Genomic DNA, 20,441 nt, shown 5'->3' with positions numbered 1-20,441 from the left:
TTATTAAAGGATCAGCCTGCTGCCACATACGAGTCATAGGCTTGCCTCTTCACACTGAACTAAAATAGGTTTAACAGGCCTGCCTTCCTGGCATAGAGATGTCTCTTAAGGCTTTACCGAAGATGGAAATGCTTGCCCAGACCACAGAAAAAAGAGAACTAGGCGAAAAGAGAGAACTAGGGGGAGAAGGCCTCCATGAACACCGCAGACATACAGACATCTGAAACATACTTACAGCCGTTTCATGGACTCCAACTGACTGAACGTCCCAGGAACTAAGTGTGTGATACGGTTGTTATGTAAAAACCTGTAGAGAAAAAACAGAACAAAGCTACTTAGAAACACCACCACCGCCGCCACCACAAAAACATCCTCAAAATATGAAAATGAGCCCAAGAGATCACACATCTTATCAACTGTATTTATTTAATGAGTGGATTTGACAGCTATGTGCTTTGTTTCAAGAAATAACTGGATTTTTTCCTATTTTACAACCATGCCCAGATGTAAAATACTGAGTCCCACTTCTGACTTTTGGCCAAGAATTGGATTTTACACCAAAGCATCATGGAAGCATTAAGCTGATGTTGACTGTTCAGGCGGCAGGAGCTAGAGCCTGACTATAGATTAAAGAAGAAAGCAAGACTCACAGTCTCTCCAGCTTCGGCAGGTGCTGGAAGGATTCAGGGTCCAGCGTTTCTATCTGATTAAAGTGCAGGTACCTAGGGGATAAACAGCAGCACAATGTGAACGACTTACCAACCTTTGCCAACCCAGATTTTTGGCTCCAAAGTTTTTCCTATTTCATATCCATATATTACTAGGTACTTCCTTGTGCTCTGCATGGTGTGTGGAGACAAGAGGACACAAGTGAGAGCAGGCAGGCTGCCCTGGAGTTGGATGACCCACAGACAATACCTCAGGACTTAACAAGCCCTGGGCCTCCAGGAACCTAAGTGCTACGATGGTGGCCCAGCCACTTCACATTAATCTATAAAATACCCAGAGAGAGATAACAAGGAAAAATCAAAAGCAATCTAGCAGACACGACCCCTGTCTGTGTGCATGCACAGGACCCCTGTACTCGAAACTGTCAAAGCTTCCATGTGACACTAAGAATACTGTAGATACAAAACCAGGCACCCAGGCAGGAGATAAGCAGCTCTAAGTCATATGAAGTGATGACTTTCCCAGAGGTCCTCAGGTCATACTGAATATCCAGAGTCTTTACTGTTTCCTATGTAAGATGTCACCTTAGTTCAAACAACTTGCAATTTGGGATGTAGCTAATTTCGTTTGGATGCTAGTTTGTTCTTCAACTATGGGATGATGGGATTTTTGTTTGTTTGTTTGTTCAATAAAACATCAATCAAGTTCTTACTCTGACTTCTCTGGCCTAGAGAGAAGCCCCCACTCAGGTGGCCATGGTAACACATGCTCTTATTCAATGAAGGGCCAAAGACAGAAACAAGCAGCAGAAGCTGCATGCAGGCTTCCTCACCACAACTCCATACAAAGCCTTGTTCTTCTTCAAACCCATTCACATTAACTCTGAGATTACTGTTACTCCTGGGACCCCATATAGGCCTCATTCCCTGGCAACTCTCCAGGCAGAACCAGTCCAGAGCCTCCTAATCTCAAAGGGCCGCAGTCCACAGTCCACCTGTCCACACAGTATCATAGTCTCCATGACCCTGCTTGGGTACAGGTTTGTGTCCCTCACTCCCCATATGACAAAGTGTTTACAAGACAAGAAAGAAAAAGGGCATCAATGTTAGTGATTGGCCCAGCACATCTTCTGATCCAAGGATCCCAAAGGAGACAGGACCAAAGAGACATCCTCATTCCCTGTCACATGTGCCTGGTGGTGTGTGCTAGGCAGTGAGACCAGCACACATATTCCTCTGGTCCCCAGGCCCTACTGCTCACACAAACCATCAACACTGGGGAGCTGCTGGGGAGTCTCTGGCTAAACCTAAGTGCTGATCTAAGCTGGAAAAACAAGTAGGGAAAACGAGGGATATTCAAGAGCCCTATAAGGACAGGTATCATGGTTTGTGTTCAAAGCCCTTTAGCCTGCAGTGAAGTTTGAACAGGTAGGCCTTAGACATCCTGTCCTGAGAAGCATCAAGGACAGTGGCTTGCAGGGTTTGCAGACCTCTGGACTGTTGGGACTCAAGGATAGATTCTGGACATCATCAGCCTTCTCTGGATGGCTGAGAAAATGGAGGACAAGGAGTGACTCCTCATGCACATGGACTATCTTTGCTGAATCAACTAGTAACTCTGGAGCTGAGAAGGCTGACAAGGGCCCCCTGAGGAGTGCTGCCCCTGGGCTCTTCATTCAGGCCTTCATGGCCTCACAGTTCCCACAGTCCCTGTTGAGTGCCAAGAGCATGCATCTTCTGCAGGAGAGGAGAGAGAGAGAGTCTGAGGCAGAGTTAGCAGGAACCCTGCACAAACATCAGAGAGCGCCTGAGGCCTGAGTCCTTTTTGACACACTGACCTGAACCTCTCTTCCCACATGGAAGGGGTTATCCCCCCAATCTCACTACAGCATTCAGTTCTCAGAAGGAAAGCCATACCCCAGCTGCAGTAACCTGTCTCTCCTAGCCTAGGGTTTTCTAAAAATCCCTGATAACTCAGGGTCCTGCTATGTCACCAATGAGTAGAAACCCCCACTGGCTACGGAAGCCACCCAAGACCTCTTGTTCCTAATTCCTCCTGGCTGGGCTCCTTCAGTGGACTCACTGCCCGGTCAGTGCTGTGACGTCTGCATGAAAACAGAAAGTGTCCTTTGTAAACTCTCACACCTATAAAACCTCTAGATATTTCCAAGAGTTTTTACAATAATCTGGATTTCCTGTTTCACCTGTCTGAAGCAATTTATGCAGAACCTCACAAAATGTGGATATAGATGCACCCCATGGGGAGCTGCAGCCCATGGCCCTACTGGCTATTGCCCCGACCCAGCTGTGCCGGTCCTCCAGTGTAACATGGGAAGACACACACACAGGCCTCAAGTACAAGGCTCCTCCTGCAGTAATCTAACAGCTGTTTTCCATCAATGAAATTGCAGACCAAGATAGCCTGAAATCCCACAAGGATTGCCTCAGCTTACTGAGTGAAATGTCACCCAGTAAGGCACATAAACCAGAAAATCCTCCATAATTTTACTGGAACTTTATGCCTAAAATTAAAAAAAAAAAACAACCCATGATGGGTGACTTCATAACAAAATCCAGTTCGTATGCTGACTAAAGAGAGCATTTTGGCACACTCAACACTCACTAACCAGAACTACAAGGGGGTAAGGCTTCTGTTCTCCAAAGCAATGACCCCATGATTGAAACTGCACGTGTCCCATGCTGGACACTCCTATCATGATAGCCCATCTACCTCCTGCTTGTTTACACATCTGTCTCCACCATCATGTGACCACCAAAGTTCTTTCTGATAGACAGGAAAGCAAGTTCTGTCCCTGCTCCTGAAGCGGTGGGCGCAGGGTCAGGGTCTAATGCATAGAAGAAACACAGCAATGTCTGCTCTTGGGTGAGCACAGGGGAGCAAGGTGGACGTGGTGGGTGAAAAATGCCCACTGATGCTTCTCCTCGTCATGCACATCCTCCCTGAACCCCAGGAAGTACAGATATGTATCATGCAATCAGTCATCTCTCCCTGTGGGAGGCAATAAGGCAGATGGCATGGAGGACACTTACAGTTGCTCTAGAGAGGCAAGTCCCTTAAATGCTTGCCTGTCAATTGACTGGATCTCATTCTTGTACAAATAGCTGAAACAAGAAACATGGAGGAGTATTAGCACACACACGAGCTCTCAACTCCAGGTGGGAGGAACTGAGTTGACACATGGAGAACAGTTTAAAATCAATGACTGCATGAGGGTACAAATGAAACATCACACTGTAGGTACCAGGCCACTCTCAATGGTCACTTCTCTTACACCTCAAAGACAAGTAGTCCACAGATTCTCCTACTGTGACTACCGAAGTCCTGACATCTGTGTCAAAGCCTGGGGAAGAGAAAATGATTCTCCTACACGTGTAAAAGGCATTGATTATAAGATCATAACCAGCATTTTCTACTAAATAGACACACCAGCAATAGCTCTAAAAATAACAGGGTGTCTGAAGATATCTTGAATTTCTCTCCCACCCAGAACCCAAGAGCCATGTATACCACAGAGTCTGTTTGGGAATGGCCTGCAACCTCAGAAAGGGCTTTCCATTTTTAAATGGTTAAAATTAAAACAATCAATAATTGTATTTCAAGACAAGTAAGCACTGCATGAAGTTCCTAACTCGGGGACCTTCATCAATAGTATGAGAACAGCATGTGTGCTAGTGCTACCTCATTGTGACATCTCAGCATGTGGACATGCCGGCTCTCACTGCATAACCCAGTCCTCAGCAGCCACACTGAATAAGAGATGGCTCTCTGCTCTTTCTCTGGGATTGGTGTGTCTGCACTGTCCTTTATTAAAACTGGTTTGTTTTCACCTGCAACACAGGAAGAAGGACAAGCCAGACAGGAAGCTTCTCCCACGTTTTCCTGGTAGGTGAAAACTTATACTTCAAGTCAATGGCTCAGCATCTAGCATAACTACCTGTCTCATTTATAAATATGGTGTGTGTGTGTGTGTGTGTGTGTGTGTGTGTGTGGTGTATGGTATGATGAAACTAGGAAGGCTGTCATAAGAGCAGAATATGACCCCTTAAGGGAGAAGTAGAGAGGGAATGCATATGAGTAGTAAAACACAACAGGGAAGGAGCTGGGGAGGAGACATACTGAGAGCAAGGGAGTCTGGGAACAAATGAGAAAGTATAATGACACATAGGTAGGAAGATGTCATAATAAAGCCAAGTGCTTTCTGTGCTAACAGTAATAAAAATAAAAAATTAAAATAGAAAATACAGGGATGGCAACTAACAAAAAGGTGTGTAAGAAAAAGCAAGCAAGCAAACAAACAAACGGACAATATTCTTTGCCTTAATCCTTGTGGTATGACATGTCCAGGGTCAGATCAGTCACTGCATTCATTGTTGACTATACAAAATCCTACTTCATGAGACTGGAAGTGCCCAGTCTTTAATTGCTGTGACCCACCAAAGATGCTCTTGCCTTTTCCCTCTGTGCAGATCAAGAAAGTGGTCCTCAAAGAACCACAGACTTTTAACACAAACCATCCAGGACCTGTCCATCCCCACCAATAGCCCAGCAGCCACAACAAAAGCCATGAAGGCATTGGTCCTCCAGGGTGTTTCAAACCATGTAGTTATAGTAAAAACTCAACCTTTATGCACCCCAGTTTCTTAAATAGAACCATTGAGTTAATTATGCACAAGGTTTTTTGGTCAAGGCCTGAGTTACCACTGCCTCCTTTGTCTTCTTCTTTAAGCAAAATACCAAACATTGCCTTTTACCATTTCAGAAAGATGGAGTCCTTCTGAAGGATATACAAAGTAAGTAAATCCAACTAACAGATATGGATGTGTGTTTATAAAGACACTGGTAGGATTTGGGGGGACAGCTCAAAGGTAAAGGTGCAAATCTCTGGATTCCATGCCCAGTACCACACAGACACACACAAAAGTTTAAAAATAAAATGAAAGACACTGAAACACAATGCATTTCCTTAAGAATAAAAATGTTGTTGCTCTAACAATTAATTTTAATTTCTTATTTCACACACTTGATCCTTGTACCATGGACTCTGCCTCAAGAGGCCATCTCATCATCAAGAAATATGAATGAGGTCGGTGGCCAGTGCCTCACTAGAAGCAACAGAGATCCAGGAAATAAGGACTACCCAGCGTCCAAAAACATGTTTTGACTAAAAATACACAAGGTTAAAATAATCAGCACATTTTAGATATATTCTAAATAATTCCAAATAAAATACATTATTACAGTGATTATAAAAGTACTCTCTCAGTGAAAGCCCAGGGAACTGAGGGATGAAGCTAGCCAGGACTCGCATAAGGCTGCATGAGGCACTAGGCTCCAGTCCTGGCAGCTTGTCACCCAGTGTGACCCATCTCTACTGAGATCGACCGTCCTGATCGCACTCTAAGCTGACTCGCTGTGGAAGGGAGAGGCGAAGTCAGGACATGGCAGCTGGGAAGGAAAGCAGTCACAGAGAAGGCCAGAGGGGATGATTTAAAAGACATTGTGGAAAACAGAAGCCCAGATTTCCTCCGGATACTGAGTGTATTCTCAGAAGAAAACACAAAACAGAACATAAAACAGCTGAGAATACAGATGCACACACAGCCCCCATGCTGGCATCAGCTGACAGCGTCTAGGTGTCATTCCATGAAATCACAGCTCCCGGGTGGAACGTGGGCAGCAACAGAAAGAAGGTTAACAAGAAAGCTCAAGAACAGAAGCCTGCCATCCTGGCTTCAAGAACCCATGAGGAAAGTCAGCACTCTATGCCAAAGAAGCTGGGGAAAGTGTTTGTACACAACAATTTCACTGAGGAAAGTATGTCAACAAACAGAGCTGTCAGGAGGTCCACTGACATCTAAAGTCAAAACAGATTTCCAGTATATATTCACACTGAAAAAAAAAAGATTTGGTTTTTAAAATCAGCTCAAGTTACAGGTGTTTATATGCAATATGGCATGGATTTCTAACAAAAATAACTAACAAAACAGCTTACGTAGGGAAGTCATACATTCACTAAATGTAGGTGACAGGTGCTTCTGACCTGAATGGACACTGGGCACAACCCATAGGAACACCATGTTTCCCAACTCCTTCCCGTTTACAGGATGTGTCTGGGCAGGGTACTAAGGCAGTACAAGACAGGATATCCCTATGTGATCCCAAACTGTCCTTAAACTCAAGGAGTCCTCCTGCCTCAATTTTTCATGTGCTAGAATCACAAACACCACTCCTGGCTTCCTAACATTTTTAAAAAGAGTGATGATTTTCTAAACTTCACAGCTGACTTCAACGAGCAAGAGATGACTTAAATGATAAAAGTAAATATTCAGAAATAAAAGCAATGTCACTAGACACAAATAAGAAGAGGCAAAGTCAGGGAGGTGAAAACATTAACAGGAATTAGTGACACTCCAAAGAAATTAGTAAATTTACAGTCATAAGCCACTTATAGCTGGAACAGCATCGGAGATCTCATACCTACAAAATGCATTTCTCTGTGGCTATATCCCAGGAGGCTGTGTGTACCCCAGCAAGCCCCTCCCACCTGGAAAGTTATACAGGCCAGACCACAGACGACAAAGGTAGTGCGCGTGTGTCCATCACTCAACCCACCTCACCCCATCACTTTATGCCGATGACATGTTTTAGAGTTTCACTCACCTTCTGAAAATAAAACCATTTGGGATGGTTTTATAGTAACTCACAAACAGAGCAGATCTTGGTTTTGCATCTACATAATCTAAGGACAGAGAGAAATGCTGTGCGGTAGAGAGCTGACCCTTAACTTACAGGTATTTTAAGTTCTCCAGGTCCTCAAATGCACCATTGGGAATCTTCTTGATCTGGTTGTTGTTAAGAAGCCTATGAAAGAAAATGCCAACAGAGGTGAAACAAACAAAAACCCTTGCAAATTATACTAACGGAAACTACTTCTACAGCCTCTGAAGGGTCAGAAAATAACTTCCCTGTCATTAAATCCCAGCTCCAGGACCAGCCTGAGTTACTATGGTTACTAGATAGCTCTCTTCCACTATGATATACACTAAAGAAGTAAATCCTCTTTCCTTGACATAGAAGCATGCATCTTCAGTTTACCACCTCCCAGAGTCTCTGGTCTGGCAGGACTAAGGGACCAGTCTAACACAATCATGCATATACAGGATGTTAGTCTCTGGGGTCTGCCATTTGTCCACAGGGTGACAAGTTGAGCTGAGCAGAGCCACCTCCCATTCTGTGCTTCAGGACTTGGGTGATTCCTTATCTCCTTATCCCTGGGAGAAGCTTCTAGCTGTGCCCAATGTACTTCAAAGAGCCTGAAGTCTGCTGTGGCTCCTTGTTGCCCTAGGAGATCAAATCTCTGAGGCACGGGTCAGTGGCTGTAAAGCCCTGTCTTCAGCCAGCTTGAGCTCAGGAGATCACAACCCTCCTCAGCCATACAGGAAAGAGGTGAAGGCCAGCGCAGCCAGCAAAGGGAGGTGTGAAGTGAGGATGAGTCCTACAGGAAGCCCAGTGAACACAGAACACTGTTGTGAACAGAGACACTTCAGCATTCATCGGCACGAACATGGGCTGAAGCACAGTTTGGGGGCCACGGTGTTACATAGGCTGGTCTATACATAAAAGGCAGGCAGATCGCTACCACCCTGGCTTCCCTCACCCATCCCCACCTGTAGTGAGAATACTGGGTTCTTAAAAGACCCAGTTATGTTATGTGAATATGTTTTGTTTTAATTTCAGGTGTAGGGTATGGGGCTGCTTTAAATTGTCCACAGCAGCTGACTATGATTTGTCTCTTGCTCTGGCAGGGGCATGATTCTGCCAGCTGAAGATAGTTTGGAATTCTGGAAACTCTTAAGAGGGTATAAAAATGCCAGAGCCCTGAGTGGCATGGCTGCTGCTCCCCCTGCTGTTGCCTTTTGTCAAGTGGTTGTGATCAAAGAGACAGGAAGAAGAAATTGGATATTCTAAAGATGAAGATCAATCCTGCCTCAAGGAATTTGATGTCCTTAATGGGCAGGAAGTAGCCTAATGAGATGAGATCGATGCCCCCTTTCCCGTCTAACCTTCTTTCTCTCCTATTTAGTATTGAGGGGTTAGAAGAGATAAGGGTGGTAGGAAAAAGAAACTAATAAAGTAGCCAAAAGTACCCACCAACTGTGGCACTCAGGAATGGCCACATCACTTGCCATCTACCCACACGTCCACAGGACAACCGCCTTTCTTTGCTCTCTCACTAGCTATTAACTACACACTCTAACTTACAGTGTGTTCAAGTTCCTCAGCCTCCTGAATGCCCCAGGTTGGATCTCTCTGATTCTGTTGAACCGAAGATCTCTGTGAATAGAGAGGAAATGTTATTTTAATGATAGAAAATGCACAGCTGTTCTTCTTAAATGAATGACTTCAAGATGAAAAGACATTATAAAAATTACTCCACACAGGCCACCATTCTGGGTGAGCTCTCATTATAGAAATATTCCTCTGAATGAAGGAACAACATTACACTTAATCTGCTTAACAGGTAAGTGTGAGGAGGATTTTTTAAAAAAAATCATAAACATAAAAAAATGCCAGGAATGAACGCCCTGCACATTCCAGCCTTAGCCAAGTCTACTGAGCAAACTCCTTTAAAAAAGTCTCAGGTAAACGCACACAGGTAGATCTGTATACATTTAAGGTGTCACAGAGGCTGTGAATACAGAAACACATCAACGTTCACCAGCAAGAACAGAGGCCGAAACACAGCTGCAGGCCCAAGATGTTTTCTCTATGGACTAATTGGATGTCCCAAAGCACAAAGTCATCTAAGCAGGAGAATTGGAAAAGAAGGCCATCCTGTGAACGGACTATAAGACAGGTATTTCCATACAAGTAGATAAGCAGAGTTCTGCTTAAATTAAAGTATTGAAACCAACCCTTATTTTCACTGGGGAGGAACACCTATGTAAGTTGTACACAGGGACAAGAGAGGAAAAATAATAAGAGCTTGAGATGGTCAAACAGCAGATGGCTCTGAGCCCAACAGAGCTGAGCTTAGAGCAAGCATGGGAACCTTGTGACCACTCATACAGAGTGTGACAGGCCCACAGACAGGGCAGAGTCAGGTCAGAGACCTCTGGGCAACAAGGTGGTGAAACTGAGCAGACATCTGCTTCACTCCTCACAGGAAGCTCATCCTTCACTTGAGCTGAAAAGTACATTTATATGCTGGCGGGTGAGACGGCTCAGGGGTAAGCCACTCGCCACCAACCTGACAACAGGGACTTACATGGTGGAGGGAGAGAAGTTGTCCTCTAACTTCCAGGGGTACAGAATGGCACACAGAAAGTTGTACACACACACACACACACACACACACACACACACACACACACACACACAGGATAAACAATTTTAAAAAGACCTAAATTTACACATGTGAAAGTCATTGAGTAATAAAGAAGCCCATATCTTTAATAAGTTGTTTTAGAAAACTAAAATTCCTTCCTCCAACTTTGATAGTTTTTTTTTTTTATTGTAGGTGTTTCTCCAGAACTCATGTATGTAAAATCCTAACCTCAGTGTCTCAGGGTGTAGCTGTGTCTGAAGATGGGGTCTTTCTATAGGACATCAAGTTAAAAGGTGAGTCCTAGTCCAACACAACTGATATCCTCATAGGAAGGGAAATAGGGAGACAAATATGCAAAGACGGGGGCATCTAGTGAAGTCACAAGTCTACCAGGAGGGAAGAGGAGGTCAAATGAAGTGGGGAGGGGGGCTCCCTGATTAGGGGTCCTGCCTCCACCAGGAACTGTGTACTTCTGGTTAAATCATTCAATATGGAGTATGCTGTTCTCAGCCCTGGGACAGAACAGGGATCCTGGGACAACTCAAAGCCAAAGCAATGAGAACTTGTTTCTCCTAGAACATCCTCAGACCTGAAGTGTTTATTGTCTCATAAGAAATCTAGTTGCTTCTTGCAGACTCAATAGATGCCAGTGACTTACAGAATCAGTTCCAGATTAGGATTCAAATAGAGCCTTTAGAAAATGTGTCTGAGTCACTAAGTGAACTGTCTGGCTAAGGAGCCAGCAGAGGGACGTGGTTCTTTCCAGCACTTCTTCCTTGCTCTTGTCAAGTTCTCCAGGCGAAGGGACAGTCAAGGCTGCTTGCCTTTCTGCTCCCATAATAGCACAGCTTCACTACAGTCTGTAAATCATGCCACCTTCTCCTAAGATCTTGCTGGGAACCCTGCTCTTGCCATGGCCAGCCCTCCTCTGCACTGACAGATGTTTTCACTCAAGTGAGATTTTACTTCACAGTGCATCCAGTGGGAGATGTAGAGCAGTCAGGAGAAAGGTTGGAGCCCAGGGGAAAGATCTGTGGAAAGGACAAAGCCTAAGGACCAACTGTTGATAAGAAATGAAACCTGATTAGTCAGGCTTGATCTCAAACATGGAGAAGAAGCTCTGACCTGACACAAGTGTTGGACAGACGATCCATTCTGGAAGTTGTGCTGCACATCACTACTCATAGAAAGCACACTACTCAAGAAAGCATACTCAGGAAACCAGACACACACCATCTTGAATTTCAGCTCTCTATCAAATTCCATTTCACAAGACAGAAGGACAATGTGTATGAATCTCTTAGAAGCTGGAAAGCATCTATGAGGGCCTAGAGATTGGTATGTTAAGATGAAGCCTAAGCAGGATAAAGAGAAAACTAAGAAAGATATCCTCCCTCGTTTAGATTTGAGGCCACCAATCCCCTGGTCTCGAGAGACAGGGCTGGCTCTGAGCACTTGCCCCATGGTCAGAGCTGAGATGGTTATGGTGTAACTGCACACCAGTGACCACATACTGAAATCTAAGTACGTTTGACAAGCAGAGTTGGATAAGATGGTATCTAAGTTGTTTTTTGTTTTGTTATGTGACTGCATCTTAGTCACCATGTATTCCTGCTAGACAAAGCTGGTGCAAGTTCAGAATGTGATTTCACAACTTGTACATAAGCAGTCAAGGACTGCTAATCACAGCCTGATGCTAAGAAGGTTAGAGGGCCCGATCCCCTCTGCAACAAAGCAGGATTCTTAACCAACAAACTGAAACCACTATGAACCAAAGCGGAATTCTAGACCTGGCAAAGGGTAACTGAGATGAAAAGCTCAGTCTTCGGAACTTGCATCATATTTAATATTGCAGAAATTGGACCTTGAAAGCCACACTGAATGTTGGAGGATACCCAAGTAGAAGGATAAACATTTATCCTTGTGTATTTTTCCCTTTGATGACCACACCAAAGGAAAAGCTGAAATGGACATGATCAGGGAATTGGAGCAGGCTGACAATCCAGTCTACACGTCCATACCTCATGGAGACATTGAGACAGCTTTAAACATTGTCATCTTAGTGAGGAAAAGGAAGGACAGCTGATAGATGGTCCTTTGCTTCAATTCTACATGCTATGGCTTTGGGATATTACAAGAGGAACCAAATACCCTTTCAAAAATGAGGCAAGTTCAAGGACATGCAGGCTCATGATAGGGCTGCCTACATGAATGTATGCTCACCTAGGGAGCCAGAGGAAAGGCTGTCCTTCACAAGGTTCCTGCAGTGTCCCCAGTCAGCAGCAAAGTAGTGGTGGAGGTAACATCTGGGGACTTTCAGAAGGGAATTCAGGCTCACACCCAAGAGCACAAAGTGGGAACTGTGGGACAGGGCAGAAGCATGTGTTTTTAGCAAACTCTCCAGGGAAAGCAAGATGAAGCTCAAAAAACAATGCTCTTCAGTCTGCTTGGAAGGCCACAGCACACATGTATTTGTACATGTGTGCACATGCATGATATGGAAATGACATTCACACGTGTGTAATCATTTGTGTGTACAAGTAGCAGCTGCTACTACATCTCTTTCTTCTCCAGCCCTTAGTCCACTTATCACTGCTGTGAAGTTTAAGTGTGAATACATCAACCCTTCATTTGTTTTTACAGAAACATCCGCACACGCCTCAGGAGACAGACCATAGAGAACTGGAGTGTGGGGTCTCTCCTCTTCATCATAGATTTAACACAGTACAGACAACATGGGAACTCTTATTTTTAAAATGATAATGGTGGCACCAAAAACTCTAAACAAAAAGGAAAGAAAGAAGAAGAAAGAAAAAAAGAAAGGTTAGTTAAAGTATCCTTCTGGCTCTTAGTTCTCACTCTTCTCTACTGGGCCAGGATGGGGGAGGGGCAGGAGGGGAGAATCAGGAGTGAGGAAAGTGAGCTGATTTCCACAGAGACAGTGATTCCCACCCACTTGCTAATGCTCAGACCATCTGGAGCCCACCCTCATGGTTTGGAAAAAACATTTCCCCAGCAAATAATAAATGTCTTAAACTTCCCCCATGGAGTTGGCATGAAGCAGGAATGGAGGTATATTCTACAACGTTCTGGGAAGGCCATAACCAGAATGATTACTTAAAAGCATCCTTGAGAGTGAACCTCAGAGAGAAGTTCTGAGTGCTCTGCTGCCACTAGGACCCAAACCCCAGAAGAGTCCACACAGAAACTTTTGGTTATGAATATCAGGTTTTTCCTAAACCCTGGACACTAGATCATAAATACCAATAGACATGAGACTGGAGGGCGCGCCACAAAGGGCCCAGACCCAAGTGAACAGCACTACAAACACTCATCTTGTGTATCCCACAGAACTCAGGGACTGCAGTGATGGCACAAACCGGTGTCAATGTGTTTGTTAAGCAGGCTTGACATTTGGGTGGCCCTAGAATGCATAGGCAGTCACTCAAAGGCTCCCTACACAGTGATTTTTTCAGGGCATGATCATGGCTTGCCACACGATCCTTATCTGGCTATAATGATAACCAAGATTCTATTCTAAAGACATGGCCCTGGGATATTAGGTTAAGGAAATAGACACTAGGCAAGGGGGAAGGAGGGCATTAGAACCAGGCTAGAGGAAGCTCCCTTCTATGGCAAGTAAGAACTCAGAAACTAGAAACTGCCAAAGTCTGTAATTTTGTACACAGCAGAAGGAAAAACGCAATGTGTGGGAATTGGGCTTGAGCACAGACTAGTGCAAGGGAAGGTTCTGGAAGACTTAGCTACTGGCTCCTTCCAGACTCTTCCTCTCTCAATAGCACTGTCTTTAGTCAGGGTTTGTATTCCTGCACAAAACATCGTGACCAAGAAACAAGGATCTGGCTTACACTTCCACATTGCTGTTCATCACCAAAGGATGTTAGGACAGGAACTCACACAGGGCAGGAACTTGGAGGCAGGAGCTGATGCAGAGGCCATGGAGGGGTGCTACTCACTGGATTGCTTCCCATGGCTTGCCCAGTTTGCTTTCTTATAGAACCCAGGGACAGCACCACCCACAAGGGGCCCTCCCAGCCTTGATCACTAAATGAGAAAATGCCTTACAGCTGGATCTCATGGAGGCATTTCTTCAAGGGAGGTTCCTTTCTCTGTGATAATTCCAGTTTGTATCAAGTTGACACAGAAAACCAGCCAATACAAGCACCCTTTCTCCTCTCCCCCAAGTTACAGCACTGACCTCTGAACTGGCATAGCCCTCCAAGTGCAAAGAGAGTTCAATAAGGGTCAAAAATGAAATACAAACTTTCCCACTCCAGCTCAGTATCAGAATACAGGGAGAATCATGCTTTGAATTTAAAACACTTGCAAAAAGTTTCATAAAGAAATGTTTTGCTTTTGATGTTCACTTATTTTCCTCATTATTCCAAAATCTCAATGGAAACACAAAATCTACCAGAATAGCAAAACCTAATGCTTGAAAAGAGGCAATCTAATTCATGATACCATTAAATATCAAAACTGGAATTCATGAGGCCAGCGAGATGGCTCAGGGTGTGAAGGTGCTTGCCGCCAAGCCTGCCACCCAACCTGTCAATCTATGTTTGATTTCCCAGCATCACATGAGAGAAGGAGAGAACCAACCCAGAAGTTGTCCTCTGGCTTCTACAAACAAAGTATGGTACACAGGCACACATGTGAAAGTGCACGCACACAAAGTAAATACATGTAATATGATTTTTAAAAAAATATAATTTATTACAGAACTATAAAATAACAAAAATAAGATGAAAGACTTTTGTTTGGTTGTTGTTTTGGGATCTGGAGCTGTAAGTACATGAATGTATATATATATATATTTGTGTGTGTGTGTGTGTGTGTGTGTATGCAAGGCCACATGTATGTACATGTGTGGAGGCTGGAGTTACAGGGATACATGGCCACATCCAGCTCAGGTGCCAATGATCTGAACTCAGGTCTTTGTGCTTGGACGACAAGTACTCTTACCCACTAAGCCATCTTCACAGTCTGAAATCCAAGTTTAAATCTTTCTCTAGGAAATCTGCCTCAGAATCTCCTTCCACAATAACCTAGGACATACACCCCGTTCAGTGATCTGTACCTTAACCACAAGGAACTAACTATAAACAAAAATGTCATATTTAAGGATTGCATATAAAGTTCATTTACTGTAATCTTCAATAATACCACTTCTAAAGCTTTTCCATTAAAAAGTGGCATGCGTTTGCATTTATTTTTAAATTTAAATATTAAAAACGACTTGGTCAACAAATCAAAAATAATAAGTATCTTCTGTTTGGTCTGAGAACCAAAACCACTTTTCTCACTGATGAAGAACTTAACCCTGTCAGTGCTTCAATGTATATACAGTTACTTTTCCAGTAAGAAAACCATATAGCCTACACCTCACTCTGGGCTGTGATTTCTATTTTAGTATTTACTATTTGTTTCCACTAGTAAGAGCCTACAAATACCCCAGAGGTAAGGAATCATGGAGCTGAACTGGATGCATGCATACATGATGTGATTTTATTACTACGTTCTCATCACAGCCTTTTTAAAGGTTAATTTTATAGGATTTGTAAGGTTAAATTTCAGTATCTTTACATGTTATACAGAACTTCTGAGATCACTGGTATCACAATGTCAAAAGCTGCTAAGTACCAGGGCAGTTGACTGTTTTTCTGTTTTCAATGCACAGAATTTGGGTGTGGTGTGCCCTAGACACGAAGACACTGTTGACCTGATACACACTCCTCTATGAGTGTAGGCTCACACCACTCATATGAGAGAGTTAATGTCTTCTCTCCTTGGTAGAGGACATATTTTAAATACATTCTCGTTTTTAAAATCAGAATGATGACAGGACAGATGCAGGCCCTCTCTCCTAGCAAAACCCTGAGTACTCCATCATCAGCCCCAGACAGACCAGTCCCTCATCATGAAATGCTGAATAGCTACTGAATGACAACTGAAAACACCCTAAAATTAGGTCTTGTATTTTTTTTAGCAGTGTTTGGTTGTATGAAAGGAATTTCTGTGCTTACGAGTGAATACTTGTAAATGAAAATAATGCTAAAACCTGGTGCTTTGATGGTGAAAGACAGCATCACTCCCCACAGTGGAAGTTTCCTGTCTGTTGGGATGTCTTTTGCCACAGTCTTCCTCAGCACACTTACTTTCTGAATGACTGTAACTGAATATCATGGTCCCATAAATAGCTCACAGGGGAGATGAGAGGAACACTTACAAGCAGGCCGTTGCTTGTAGGAGTCAGAGAGGACACAGAGAACAGAAGCCTGGGAACAAGACTATCATCAGACTACTGACAAGAGGAGGAGCCATAGGGATGAGGGATGCTTGCATAATGGAAGAATGAAAGCTGATGGAAGGCTGTGTGCTGAGGGAACTATGGACACCCCTTTCTCTCTTCAATCACTGGGGACTGCTGAGCCTGCTGAGGATAGGGGTCCACAGCTTGAGATGTTAGTCATAAAAGGGGCTTGAGGGAATCAATGTATTGTCTTTTACAAGACACTCAACCCATGTCTGCAGCTGAAAGGGAATTCCTGTGGTGTAAATTAGCAAACTGTTTGCCCAGCGTTGGAATGACACTTGTGGAAACTGAGCAGAGATGGGGCGGGCAGGGCAGGGCTCGGTATGTGCTGGAGAAACATAAAAGCTCAGAAGGAGAATGTGGAGTCTGAGCACAAGTGTGCTCTGAACTGCATGACTGCTGGTGGAGGAGCTGGGCACAAACTCTGCTGACGCTGGCTGCCTACCTGTCCTGAGCCATGTGCTTCAGCTTAATGATGATGGCCATTTAAAACCTTTCCACTACGGATCTGTGCGTGTGTGTGTGTGTGTGTGTGTGTGTGCACACACACACACACACACACGCGTTTGGAGAGTACACACGGGGAAAAGTCAGGAAACAACTTTGTGGGTAGAGTAGGTTCTCTCCTACCTTTTCTTGGCTTGAGACCAAACTTGGATCTCTTAGACTATATCTCACGGCAGCTTTGAACATGTAGTTGTCTGTCCTTCCTGAGCTCAGTAAACTGTGTTTGAGAACGATATTGGGTGCATTTTCTGATTGAAATGATTCTCCTTCAATGATCTGTGGAGGCATGGTACAGGGAGCACACAGTAGAGTTTACAAGTATTTGCTTCTTGCAGGTCCCCACCAGCATAGCATAGCAACAAACAAGGGTCAAGTGCAGGAGGATAAGCGGCCTCAGCCAGAATGCTGAACTGCCTTGCTTCAATACTGTGGGTTGAAATTATACATTTTGCTGAGATGTATAATATTCTATCCTAGCTTGCTTAAATTTTTCTTAACATCTTTTACTCAAATGTTAAGAGCTCTTTCACAGACTGCCATGCACAGGGGCCCAAGTAGGGAAGAGGCTATGTGACCTACACCCTCCACATCTCCAGAGTCCTCCTCTCTTAGAGGACTTGGAGGCAGAGAACTCAACAGGTGTCCTCTTGACCATCCTGTGTAGGCAGGAGCTGTTTACTCTTCAGCATCTCACCTTGAACATGGGGACACATTCTCTAGCTCCATCTTGCCTTGAACATGTGAGTACATTCTACTCAACAGCACCAGGGTGTTTAGAACAAAATTCTTTCAAATGGTTTAAGGAGAAGAATGTTTGACACTGCGTGGTGGTTTGAATATGCTCGGCCCAGGGAGTGGCACTATCAGGAGGTGTGGCCTTGTTGGAGTAGGTGTGGCCTTGTTGGAAGAAATGTGTCACTGTGGGAGTGGGCTTTGAGACCCTTCTACTAGCCACATGGAAGTCAGTCTTCTGTTTGCCTTTGGAACAAGATGTAGAACTTGCAGCTTTTCCTGCATCATGCCTGCCTGAAAGCTGCCATGTTCCTTCCTGCCTTGATGATAATGGACTGAACCTTTGAACCTGTAAGCCAGCCCCAATGAAATGTTATCCTTTGTAAGAGTTGCCTTGGTCATGGTCTCTTCTCAGCAATGTAAACCCTAACTAAGTAAGACACACTGTGACTGACAATCCCCTAACCAATCCTCCCAAGGGACATCCTTTCCTATTAGCTCAGCATGGGACTTTGAGAATGGCATCTCAGATGCCCCAGCCTTCCCATGTCCAGTTACAGGAAGGTGTAACTAGAATTCACATCTACTTCACCTCCTGCATCTTCTGTCCCTCCATTTCCAACTCCACCCTCCACCCTCTAGTCTGACTGCAATTCCTGTCTTGTGAAGAGTATTCTTCTAACAACCGGTGGGACCCTCAAGACTAATAAAGTCAGAATCACTGGTGGAATTGACCCATTCAATGACTGCCACAACTGTTGCTAAGAAGGTAAAGCAGCAAGGCCTTCCTCCCTCCCTCTCAGGCTCCACACCACACATAGGTCTCCTCCATCCAGCAATCAAACCCAACTCCTGGTACTTGCTGTCTTTTAGCCCAGAAGCATTCCTCACTATACACCATGTGAACTCCTTGTAAGCATATTAGTTTTAGAAAAGCTGGGTGCAGTCTCAAAGGCTGTGACAAGACCCGTGTTAGGCCTAGCGTGATGACACATGCATTTAAGGCCTGCACTGTGGAGGCAGAGGTAGGCTGATCTCTGTAAGTTAGCAGCCATCTTAGTTGACACAGAGAGTTCCAGACCAGCTAGGGCTACATAGTAAAACTCTATCTCAAATAATAAACGAAAAGGAAAGAAAGAAAAAGAAACATGCTGTCAGGGTCTTGGATGGATCCCACTGCGACTTTACATACACTTCTGGGATTCTATGGCTCTGTAGCAGAGGAAGTCCAAGTTTGTGAGCTCCCCACAGCTTAACAGAACTTCCATGTGTACAAGCACTGTGATGAAGCCCTGCTGATATGCTCAGGCATGTTAAGATAGTGAGATCATATGGCTTATCGCTAAGAGAAGAGCTCCGTGATGTACCTTCATGAATGAGCTTCTTAAAAAACACAAAACTGGGCTAATGGGAGGACTCAGCTGGTAAAGGTGTTTGCTGTCAAGCCAGACAACCTACATTCAATCTCCTTTTCCACAGTGACACATGCACACACACAGATAGTCATACATATACCGTAAATACAATAAATAAATGAATAAACAAACAGTAGAATAGATCTTGTTCTTAAGAACAAACAATAAACACTTGTCGGGAGCAGCTCTGCTTATACACTGAAGGCCTAAAATCAGCCATAGGCCTACAATCAGCTATAGGCCAGACATACATGCCCGCTAGCACCAAGTCTTGGGTCTCTGTGGAAAAACACTGAAACAGATAGCTGGGAGTTATTGTAAACAAACAGCTTTGGTGGAGGACTGCCAAGCCTGGCTAGTCATAGGTCTTGTAAGACAGGTAACCTTGGTGGATAGTAACAACTTGGATAAAGACAAGTGAATCATAGGCAGAGTCATAGTGGTCTGTCCCCTGAACCTTCACCCAGCTGACACTCTGTTCTGGAAGATATCTGTACTCCCCCTGAACAATCTGTATTCCCCCTGAACACCCACATTCCTGCGTCATCCCATTCCCCATATCCTGCCTTTTTGTGTATATAACCTGTGTGTGAAAAAGTAAAAAACACGGTTTGATCAGCCTATAGACAAGCCATGTTCCTTGTGTTCGCCTGTTTCCCCCATCTTCTCTTTCAGGTGATCTCCCCAGATCCCTGCTTAATGCCCCGCTGGAAAGGACAAACACTCGGCAAGGTTTTTAAAGACTTAAAATCTGGACCCCACAAGGATGGAAGCAGCTTGTGGATCAAACCCTGCTTATAAGAACTGCTTGGTTTAGCTTTAGGATCTTGGTGATGGTTTTTAACAATCAACATTTTTTAAAAATGGTACTGTAAGTGCTTTGCAAAACAACTTTAAACTATGAGCCATTCACTTTCAAGAGGCAACTAGTCCAGTGCCAACTATTCCCAGGCAAGGGTTTGCATCCAAACCCTCAACTCTAGGTTATCAGAACCCTTGAGTCCAGCCTAGGCTAGAGTTCCAGCCTTCCATCATGTCCTAGCAAGTCTTTTAGGGAACAAGTTAAGGGAGAACTGTGTAAAACACAGCCCCTCAGGCACTCCCAAGTCACTCCTAAACATTAAACAGATAAGTCCAATTAAGGTGTTGTTTTTTTTTTAATTGATGGTAAACCATAAGAAAATTTATTTTAAAAAATTATTTGGCATGCATATAATTTTTACCACTTATTGATGAAAGTAAAACTGCATGCTAATAAGACAAATGTGTTTTTTGTTTGTTTGTTTTCATTACTTATTATACAGTTCCATAAGGGCATTATATTGTATGCACAATGTCCTCTGAACATATTCCTGATGTACACCCCTTTAAGCCTCCTTTCTCTCCCAGCTACATCAGTCCCTTTTGTCATGTTAAACAGTTTACTTCTATT

General features: G+C 44.0%; 1 protein-coding gene across 2 annotated transcripts in view; it reads right to left on the bottom strand.

The window, feature by feature from the left end:
- The window catches only part of Pxdn (peroxidasin), an 80,767-nt gene that overhangs the window by 35,619 nt on the left and 24,707 nt on the right, over positions 1-20,441 (bottom strand). Inside the window, exons 2-6 of one of the 2 annotated variants that reach the window (XM_028768891.1) lie at positions 8,953-9,024; positions 7,480-7,551; positions 3,720-3,791; positions 651-722; positions 236-307 (exon numbers count right to left, since the gene is read on the bottom strand). In XM_028768891.1, the coding sequence (XP_028624724.1) occupies positions 236-307; positions 651-722; positions 3,720-3,791; positions 7,480-7,551; positions 8,953-9,024 (360 nt within the window). The remainder of the gene's footprint in view (positions 1-235; positions 308-650; positions 723-3,719; positions 3,792-7,479; positions 7,552-8,952; positions 9,025-20,441) is intronic. The other variant, XM_028768892.1, reaches the window with a different exon arrangement.

The sequence above is a fragment of the Grammomys surdaster genome, unplaced genomic scaffold, assembly GCF_004785775.1.
Source record: "Grammomys surdaster isolate TR1022 unplaced genomic scaffold, NIH_TR_1.0 188, whole genome shotgun sequence".
Taxonomy (NCBI): Eukaryota; Metazoa; Chordata; class Mammalia; order Rodentia; family Muridae; genus Grammomys; species Grammomys surdaster.
Note: the sequence above shows the minus strand (reverse complement) of the source record. Positions and strands in the feature narration are given on the sequence as shown.